Genomic DNA, 10992 nt, shown 5'->3' with positions numbered 1-10992 from the left:
GGCTGGAGCTGGGGATAAGAACGACAACCTCAAATCCTCGAGCTAGCCCTTCCTGGACCTGTGTGAGAATTCTATAGAAGGAAGACTGGACATGCTTGCTTTGAAGCCCAGAAGTAACTCCAAAGGATAGTTGACCGACACAAGAAGATTCCAGATGACTTCGCTGACAAGAACCAACTGGACTTGACTGAACACTATTGCTGTTCTCTGCTGGGGTGAGTGCTGGTTTCCAAGAGGTGCCCTACATGTCCTGGAATCTTGGTTGGCACCAGAGTGTACTCTGACCACCAGGGCTAAAGTGGCGGCAGTACTGCCAACAGTCTAGCGGTGCACACCACCACATTATGAGATTGGCGGGTTGGCTGCAGCCAACTCTGCAATTTGCCACTCATACTGCCATGGCGGTATGAGCCGCCGGAGATGCCCATCTCCAGCCCGGCAGCCGACAGAGTACTAGTCCTGCCATTATAAACAAGCCTGACTCCATGGTTTTCGTCGGGTTAGCTACGCCACAAAAACCATGGCGGTAGACCCTACTGGTGACAGGGAATTTCTTCTCTGTCACCAGTAGGTGGCTCACCTAACACTCACCTGACTCCCCAACACCGATCCATCCAAACTCACCCCTTCACCCACTCCCCATACACACTCTAACCCCCACCCCGACAGTCAAATACACCCCTTACCCACCCCCATACACACACTAACCCCCTGATATTCAAACTCACCCCCACACACCCCAGATCCAGACACACACCCCCTACCCTGACATTCAAACTCAACCTCACCCACCACCGATCCAAACGCACAACCCACCACCCGACATTCAAATTTGCCCCCCACCCACCCCTGACCCAAACACACACACACCCACCCGGACATTCAATCTCACCCCCACCCACCCCTGATCCAAATACCCCACCCCAATACTCATATGAACACCCCCAATCCCTCTGATCCACTAACTCACAACCCCACCCCCATACACGCACACACCCGCAGACATGCACACACCACACAACTGCCCCCACAGCCACACACGCACACATCACCCCCTCCTTCCACTCCCACTACAGTCACAGCACCCCTCAACCAACCCTGCATACACGCACACAGACACTCACACCCACCAAGCATACACCCATTCACTTTCATACACACACTGCCATACACGCATTCAAACATGCATACTTCCAGACGTACTCACACACATTCTTTCACACATTCACACTGACAAGCAGACACAGACTCACTCCACCATTCATACACACATTCATTCACAAGCATATAACCAGGCAAAGAACACAACACACACAGATGCATGTACATATGCACTCACACACTCAGACACACAGACATAGCGACACCAACCCTCCCACCCCCTCCAATGTTGGACGCTCAAACTTCCATTGTCTGGCGAGGAGGTCGTCTGGCAGGGAACGGGAAGGGCCGCTGCTACTGCCAGTAGCGCCCCGCCAGCAGAACACCGCCATGCCATATTTCAGTTCATAATATGCTGGCAGCGTTCTACTGGAGGGGTGGTGCTTGTGTTAGCAATGCCGGCTTACCACCATCCGTAACTATGAACACTGCCAGATTTCTGCCCTTATTGTGGCGGAAGCCAGGCAGTGCTCATAATATGGTGGATGGATGGTAGCTGCTGTGGCGGTATATTGGCGGCTGTCATGGCGGCGGTAGGCCGATTTTACCCCAAAAGTCATAATGACCACCACAATGTTTAAAGAATGGTACTTTTGACAGGCCTAGGCACCAGTATTCAAGCTGCTTTTGTCTGACTACACAGGGTAGGCCTGACATCATGTTTTCATTGCCACCATAGGGGATGCACAATATGTCCTGCTGTCCACAAGTGATACTTATTTTCCAAATTCATAGGTATATTTCTGAACTGTACACTTAGGTGGTCATTATGACTTTGGTGGTAAAAACTGCCTACTGCTACCCTGATGGGGGTGTATTTGAATGTTGGGGTGGGGGGTTAGTGTGTGTATAGGAGTGGGTGAGGGGGTGGGTTTGGATGGAAGGGGTTGGGAGGCGTCAGGTGAGAGTTAGGGGGGTGGGAGAGCCACCTACTGGTGACAGGGAAGGAATTCCCTGTCACCGGTAGGGCCTACCGCCATGGTTTTTGTGGCATTGCTAATGCCATGAAAACCATGGTGGCAGACTAGCTCATAATGCCAGGGCTGGTACTCTGTTGGTCTGAGTGGTAAATTGGCAGGTTGGCTACAGCCATAATGTGGCAGTATGTGCCGTTAGCCTGTTGGCAGTACTGCCACCACATTAGCCCTTGCGGTCAGAAGACCACCAGGGTCATAATGAGGGCCTTAGTCTTGCAAGAAAGTTAAATGTGCCAATTAGGTTTAAACCAATTTAACCATGCCTAAAGGGGGAATCACAGGCACTTGTGGTTAGCAGGACTAGAGTGCACAGAGTTCTAAAACCTGCAAAGAAGATAAGGAGAACTTTTGGTGGGGGGTATCATGCATAAAATGGCAATTTCCTACAATACCTATTACGAAGGGTTGTTTGTTCAACAATCGTGTTCTGAGATTACAGTTTTGTACACATCAGTCCATTCACTGCTGTTCTTAATGTTGGAATGTATTGGACTAGAGACACGTTGAAACTCTTTTATATCATGTTATCTACATGTGGCACATTGAAGCTTTTTGATTGATATTTTTTTTCTTTTTTCATAGGAAATCATTTAATAAAAAATGCAAATGGGAAATCACACCGTCATTACAGATTTCATTCTTCTCGGTCTTACTGATGACCCACAATTGCAGGTCCCACTATTTGTGTTCTTCCTTCTGGTCTACATCATCACCCTGATGGGCAATATCACCATCATTGCATTAATCATGGTATCATCTTGCCTTAAAAATCCTATGTACTTCCTTCTCCGCAATTTGTCTTTTGTAGACATCTGTTATTCAACAACCATTGCTCCCAAGATGCTGATCAACTTCCTTTCAAAAAGAAAGACAATATCCTTCTTAGGATGTGCAACACAGCTGTTTTTCTTTGCAACACTTGCAAATACAGATGACTTAATGCTGGCAGTGATGGCCTATGACCGATATACTGCAATCTGTAATCCCTTACAGTATTCCATCATTATGACAAAACCAATGTGTGCTTCTTTTGTGGCTGGATCATATATAGCCAGTATCCTTGCTGCCTTTGTTCATACCACCTGCACCTTCAGGTTGTCCTTCTGTGGGCCAAAGGAGATCTCACATTTTTACTGTGATATTCCTCCACTACTGAAGCTCTCCTGCTCAGACACCACACTTAATGAGGTTATTGTATTTGCAGTTGCTGGAAGTATGCAGGTGGGATCTTTACTTGTTGTCCTGGTCTCTTACACTTATATTATTTCTACCATCATCAAGATGCGCTCTATAGAAGGGAGACACAGGTCCTTTTTAACCTGTGCCTCACACTTTATCTGTGTGATAATGTTTTACTTTCCGGTCCTTTTCATGTACTTACGACCAAGATCCAGTTACTCCATGGACCAGGACAGAGTAGCATCTGTCTTCTACACAGTGATGATCCCCATGTTAAATCCACTAGTCTACAGCCTTAGGAACAAAACTGTCAAAGAAGCTGCAAGAAATGTTGTAAGGAGAACTTTCAGATTAAAATAAATATTTTAAGATATTAGTGTTATGATAATATCCTTGTGGCGTTAGTTAAATTCACATATCTTCAGAGGATATAAGCTACACCTTACAAACAGTCCATGCTGATCCACTGATTATCACACCATTTTTGATAATCAGCTCCAGTCCCATTAATAGTAGTTAGCCACAGTGGTGGCTGCCACAAATCTCAAAGGGGGGTGGGGGGCAGAGGGTACGACAGGGATGGGGAAATACATAATAATAATAAAAAAAGTACCATTCCTGACACCGCTGCATTGCTTCTCCTGTCTTCTGGTGTCTCAGCACTCCTTGGGACACCAGTACATGCTCCCCAGCAATCCAGGTGCTGCTCTCTGGCTAAACCTAGAATGAGAACAGCACCAGGATTGGTCTGAGTGGCGTGGTCTGCTAGTCGGACAACACACTAGATCCTGAGCAGTTTGTACAACCTGGCTGTGTAACACAGCCGGGTTGGAGAAACCTAAGTGTGCATATGTGTTTGGCCGGCCTGAGACTGCTGGCCAAACACACATGTACACTTAGTACACAAAATCCATACTCCATCTCCTTTCCCCCCTCTTGTGATCCAGCCCCGCCCTATCTAAATATGCTGCTGGCTGTGCAAGCTGCTGTAACATAAAGCGATAATGAAATATTATTTTATTTTACAGCTGCTGGCTCTTAGCCAGGGGGTTGATGCTCCTCCGCTATTGCGGAGGAACCGCCCCAACTTAGCCATTGAAATTCAAAATCTGACCACAATGCAAAGCATAACACATGTGTAAACAGGAATGTGTGACTTGTAATGAGCAAAAGATAATATTAATTTTAATATTTTATTCTTTTAATGTATGCTATTTCCAATTTAGACAATTTGACAATTATTTGGGTAACAATTAGTTAGTTAATATCATGTTTATTTTGGGACAGCTATAATGCATGAATCATTAAAGTACAGAAATGAAATAGAAAGAGTTAAAAAATAAATAAAACACTGAAAACATGCTACATAAATAATAATTTCTAATGAAGAAGGACAAGATGAAATTGAAGAATACACCACCCTGTGCCATAGAAAGACTTTAGAACAGCAAGTATTCACTTCTGGTTTCCTGCTGTTGTCCCTCTACCTGAGCATAAAGGTCCAGCCTGGTCCTCCACAGCACTCCTATCTGAAGTGGATTTTACCAGGGGTGCCTGAAAAATGACTGATGGGATCTTTCCTAGGCATACTGAGACTTGATGTATGCCTCAACTCTTGCAACACTGTCTGGCTTCATGAATGAAAATCTCTGACCACACTGCCCTTTCTGTTGATCTCATTTCAAATTGACTAGGGTACAGTGTTACTTTGCTGGGTGTTTGTACTACATATAGCTGAGGGGGATGATTGAGGATCCCCTTTTGATGATTTCAAACTTTTCTTATGAAAAGTTGGAGGGGGACTTACTTTCCTCATTTATTTTGGATTTGTTAATGTATGTGATTAGCTCATAAAAAGCAGCTTTTGTACTTCTACTATGTAATGCCCTGTTTGTCACAGTTAGTAGAGACATCTAATTCTACTATGTAGTTCCAGGCAACGCAGGCATCAACACTATATTGGGAAAAGAGAGAAAAAGAATCAGCATGGCTGAGGTCATGTGTGGGTGGTTAGTGGTATTAAATGTAATTTTCTTGTGAAATAATGTACCTGCAAATACATGTATAATAAAAATGTAAACCTAAGGTATGTGGGTGTAGATTTGTGAGTGTTACAAATATGTACATAATAAACACAGTGTTAATTTGTGAGAACAACTATGAGGGAGTGTTGTAGGAAGGTGCAAGAGAGCATCAACAGCCATCAACTCCTCAACAACCACAGCATAGAAAATACCCTCATTGTCATCATGGATTACACCTTTATGACTCCGGCCAGAGGAGCCACAGTGGACCTCATCCTGCTGGACCTTCCTGTAGCATTTGACATGGTTTGCCACGCATCCTCAGCCAATGACATCAGAGTCAAAGGACACACACTCTGATTGAGTTGCTCTTTCCTGTCTGGAAAGACCCAATCTGTCAGCCTGCCACCATACACCTAGGACACCAGTAACCTCATCTGCCAAGTTCTCCATAGATTCTCCTGAGCCTGGTCCTCTTCATTCACTCTCACAACATCCTTTGCTGATGTCATGCAACTCCCTCACTGACAACATGCATAGTACCCCGATCAAGTTCAATGCATGCATGACTAAAATCATCCACTGGATGAAGACTAACTGTCGAAAGCTGAACACCTATAAGACCAAAATCGTGATATCCAGGAAGAGCAGTTTAAGATGGGACTCAATCTTGTGGTCAACAGAGATAGGAACAATACTCACCCCCACCACCAACACCAAGAAGGACAGAAAACTTGCCATGACTGCCAAACTTAATGACATCACCACCTCATACTTCTGTACACTGAAGATGCTGAGGAAAGGTTTCATATTGCTCCTAATCAGCACTCGGACAACCATCACACATACTCTAGTCACAAGCAAGTTGGACTATGGGAATACCCGTATGCCAGGCTCAAAAAAGAAATTCACTAAAAGGCTGCAGACCATAGAGAACTCTGCAGCCAGAATTATTCTCAACCTCACAGGCGGCCCTCACATCACCCCACGCCTGAGGGAGCCCCACTGGCTCCTCATGCACTAATAAGCAAAATTCAAACTCCTCACCCACACTTCAAAGACACTACATACAATGGTGCAGCATACCTCAAGTATTTCATCTACTTTTAGAAACCTTCCGGACACCTCTGCCCATCTCGACTCCTGCACACCCCATACTCATAAAGAAAATCAGATTCAGCAGTAGATCCTTTCCCAACATTGCTCCTAAAGCATGGAACGACCTGCCTCTAAACATTAGAGCTTCGTTCTCACTTCTTGAATTTAGCAAGAAGCTGAAGGCCTGGTTAGGATTTAAGAATGGCTAGACTCTCACCTCCTCATCACAAGGATACCCACCTGCATGAAAGCACACACCACAAATATGTATAACATAGCACACTAAATCAGTGATATGAGTGCATGTATTAGTCAATTCCCAAGGGGAAATTTGTTACACCAAGATGGCGTAACAGTGATGCCTAGGAGGACAAGTGTGGATAGTGGCCTAGTCTATAAATTATCATTGGTCCAGCACTGTCTAACTACTGTGATACAGCAACCAAACAATCAGCTCAGGTGGAATGTTACACCACCATTTGATCAAGGACATGGAGAACCTGACTTCTGGGCTCACCTCGAGGAATCACATACTGACATTAATCCTGCATTACAGACCCAGGTGGGGTCTGTAATGCAGGATTAAGGTTCAGATGTGATTCCTGCTGCTAGGCAATGCTGTGAAAGTACAGGGAAGTACAGAAGCACGCATAATAAAGTGCAACTTGAGGATGCCAAAAGTATGCTCAGTGATGGCTTGTATCTGTGTGTGTGCACTGATACACCTTTGTTGAGGCTGAGTGGTTGAACATCACCAGGGAATGAGGAGATGTGTCTTCACCTGCAACACTGAAGTATGATATTAGGTTTTGATTATACCATCAAAATGCATCACATGTTGCTTACATGCATGCAGTGTGTCACCATTATTGGCTTGCTGTGAAGGGGAAGGTATGTGTGAACATCATGATGATGCCACACCACAAGACACACATACCATACCGGTATGTGGCAGGCATACTGACTTAGTAGCCACATATCACTATATTTACCAGCAGCCAGCCAGTGTGAAAGATAAACCTATTGTGTGTGCACCAAGGAAAGGCGCCTTACACATTAGAAAAGCAACCCACTGCTGGCTCGTCATCAACTTGTATGTTCATGGAGTGCCACCATTGTCTGTTACTGCTGCAGGGGTTGTTTAAGTGCCACATGGTTGCAATCAATGATTCTAAACATCCAATGTAAATTGGCAATGACATAGATTTGCTGCTTAATCCATTGCCCATGTGCCAGTGAATGTGGCAAGGTGATATGTTGGGGCCCTCTCTTAGATTTTTAAAAAATTGCTTTTGTTGAAAGCTTCTCACATATAGTAACAAAGAGTACAGGTGTAGCATTTATGCACACACATAGGTCTGTACAGTATGAGAATGCAATATTTCAAGCAATATGTATACTTGTCTCTTACACAACTGAGAACGATGAAGGAAAGAGGAAATGGGAAAGTTAACAAGTAAGGATGAGCTTGTCAACTAAACCAAGGAGGTGCCTCCACCACACGTCAGGAAACATATCAGTAAGAATAATCAAATTAACTGTATTATGCTAGTAGGGTATCAGAGTCACAGAGGAAGGTGCATGGGCATTTCTATTGGTGTCTAATCCAGACCAACTTTGGTCCCCTCTCTGGTGTGATGCTCACACAGGTATATTTCCAGTGGGACCAAATCTTTTGATTGGCAGGACCCAATAGGCATCAGCTCCCATTATGCATTTGTTTTTTCTCACATATCCTAGTTGCCAGTTTGTGCATGTCCAGGGGACATCGCTCACATATCCCAGTAGCATAAATCATGGAGAACACTGAACCACAGTGGCCAGTAATGTCATCTATTGCATCACATACCTCAAGCTAAAAGCGATGGACCACCAATCTCTTGATAATCTCATACCAAGTTGAGAAAATCAGTGCCAGGGACCCTCATCATTGATAAATACCATTTGAAATAGCTTCTATGGGGTGCAGTTCAAACTATGTGCCTTTGGGCGCCTAGGGGCCAGGAAAAAGTGATTTGGAAGGGGCATGGCTAGCCAGAGAGTGCTCTAGTGCTGTGTGTGCCATTAATTGAGTGAGCCAGTGATATGCAAACTGCACTTGAGTACTGAGATAATACAGATCCATGTTGGGGGCTCCCTAGTGACCCCTCCTCAAAGGAGAGCATCAGTATCTACTACTTTACACAAGGTGGTCTACCAGCCCTTGCGAGCATCACCATGCATGACCAGAGCTGTCTACAAAAGTGCAGTGGCAGAGGCAGATTGAAGAACAAATAGAGGAACTCAGGGAGGCCCAACATACTAGCAATGGCCAGCTGCCCAGTCAGGAACAGCAGGGTTTTCATTCAGCTGTCTACCTACTCTTCCAGTCATGTCATTAAGCACTCGAAGTTGGATCTGTGCAAGTCATCTAGATTCCTACTGAGCCAGACAGCCAGGTATCTTGTTGGTTCTCACACCCAGCAGAGCGGAAACTCTGAAGTAAATCCTTCAGTCACATTTGTCAAGGGGAATAGAGCCGACTTGCCCAGTTTATATTGATGCCCGGTATGCTAGTGAATCTGGTAAATTCACATATCTGTGCGTCCAAATTATCTTGTAGGTGTCTCACATATAGAATAACATCATCAGCATAAATAGACCCTAGCATTCAGCAGGGTGTATTTGCCAAAACCCAATATGAATGGTGCTGCAAGGGGTGCCACAGTAATAGTGAACAATATGGAGGATTGTGGCAACACCTGTCGGGTGCCCTTCGACATAGGAAAGGGAGAGGTGATCACTCCATTGATCTGTAAATGAGCCACAGGCTAGGCAAACAGAAGGCAAATTAATCCAATAAACTTAGGGCTCATACCAAGATGCAAGAGCACTGCAAACAAAGAAGGCCATTCTAGGGACTCAAATGACTTTGTGGTGTTCAGAAATACCCCTGCATTGTGGAGAGCCGGACCAATGATATGTATAAGAGCCAAGAAAGTGCACAGATTATGCACCATTGATCTTCCTGACACAAAGCCCAACTGGTCAGGGAGCATAATGTTAGGCAAGAGTGGTAGCAGTTGCGTGGCGATCAGTTTTGCCAGGATTCTATTGTCCAGGTAAATCATGGTAAATCATAGGTGGTAGTAAGACTAGCACCTGCAGGAGTTCTAGTCTGGTTTAAGTATTGTTACAATCAAAGCTTCACACAATAAGGGAGGGAGAGCACCCTCAGCAAGGGACTTCTCATACAGCACTAGGAGGGGTGAGGCAAGGAGGTCATAATCTTTGTACAAAGCTGCAGAGAGGCCATCAAACCCAGGAGCCTTGTCTCCTGGCAGCTAATCAATGACCTGAACAATCTGCTCCTCAGTAAACAGCTCATCTAAGAACCATCCTTCGATCAACGCACATCTGCACCGATTCAAAGTAAAAAGTGAGGTCCAAAGTTTTTGCGGTTTGTGCAGTTGTGTAAAATTTGGAGAAAAGAGCAATCATTTCCCTCTACACAGCTGCAGTCCCACATGTTTGCACTGTTGGTCATCTTCAAGTTTGACTATGGAAACACTTGCTTATGGTTTACACCAAAGTGGATGAGGTAGTATTTGCAAAATATTGAAGCTCCAGGGAGCAAAATCTCACTCTCCAGACAAGCAAGATCGCTGTGCAGTGCCTGCAGCACCCCCGTTTACTTTGCAATACAAATTGCTTGTATTGGTACCTTGAAGGCATACAAAAATGTGGAATGCAATGCTACAAACTTTTCATTTTGTTTAAAACACCTGGTCCCATAATGCACCAGCTGGGAGGAGCCACATAAATGCTCGCATGGTGCAATCTGATCGGCCCATCTCTGGGAGCACCAGAGCGTGGTTACACAGCGTCTGTGGCAGGTACTCGATCCTCTATGTCTATGGCCCTCATTTCAACCAAAGACCGATGAGGTTCCGCCGGCCCGAAGACCGCCAGTGTTGGCAGTCTTCCGCCAACCATATTATGACTGCTGGTGACCCCCTGTCCTTTTTTGGATGGAGAGCCGCCAGCAGCCATACTGGCAGTCGGCGATGTAGTGGAGGCTGCTCCACCGTCATCGCAACGTCATCAGAACATCGGCCACAGAATTACGGCTCAGTATTCGGCGTGGCGGTGTTCTGGTGACGGGGTGCTGGCGACGGAGCAATTCCCTGGCACTGATAGTACCTACTGCCATGGATTTTGGGGCGGTTTCAAAACGCCACGAAATCCATAGCGGTATGCAGGGCCTGATACCGCCAGCAGCCTAGTGATGGCCGCCGGTCTGGTGACCGTTGTCCAGCCGCCGTTGCGGACAGCGCGGTACATTGGCGGTTTGGCATATGCCAAACCGCCAAAGTCATAATGGGCGCAATGACTGCCGGCCTGTTTGCGGTCTTACCGCCTACATTGCACCGTCCACCAGTGTCGTAATGAGGGCCTATGTGTCTATGTCATGTATTGGCAGCCAGTAATCTATGTGCCAACATGTAGTCTGCCAAACAGCAATGTATGTACCTTTCACAATATCAGTGATCAGCCCCGGGACCCAGAACCAC

The 10992-nt window shown here is 45.6% G+C and overlaps 1 protein-coding gene across 1 annotated transcript; it reads left to right on the top strand.

Moving 5' to 3' along the window:
* The first annotated feature begins 2738 nt into the window (after positions 1-2738).
* LOC138287092 (olfactory receptor 5AR1-like) lies at positions 2739-3677 on the top strand. The gene has a single exon (XM_069227455.1). It carries the CDS (start codon positions 2739-2741, stop codon positions 3675-3677), a length of 939 nt encoding a protein of 312 aa, XP_069083556.1.
* Positions 3678-10992: the final 7315 nt, after the last annotated feature.

This window comes from Pleurodeles waltl, chromosome 4_1 (genome assembly GCF_031143425.1).
Source record: "Pleurodeles waltl isolate 20211129_DDA chromosome 4_1, aPleWal1.hap1.20221129, whole genome shotgun sequence".
NCBI lineage: Eukaryota > Metazoa > Chordata > Amphibia > Caudata > Salamandridae > Pleurodeles > Pleurodeles waltl.
The sequence above is the reverse complement of the archived record's forward strand: the minus strand, read 5'-3'. Positions and strand labels throughout refer to the sequence as shown.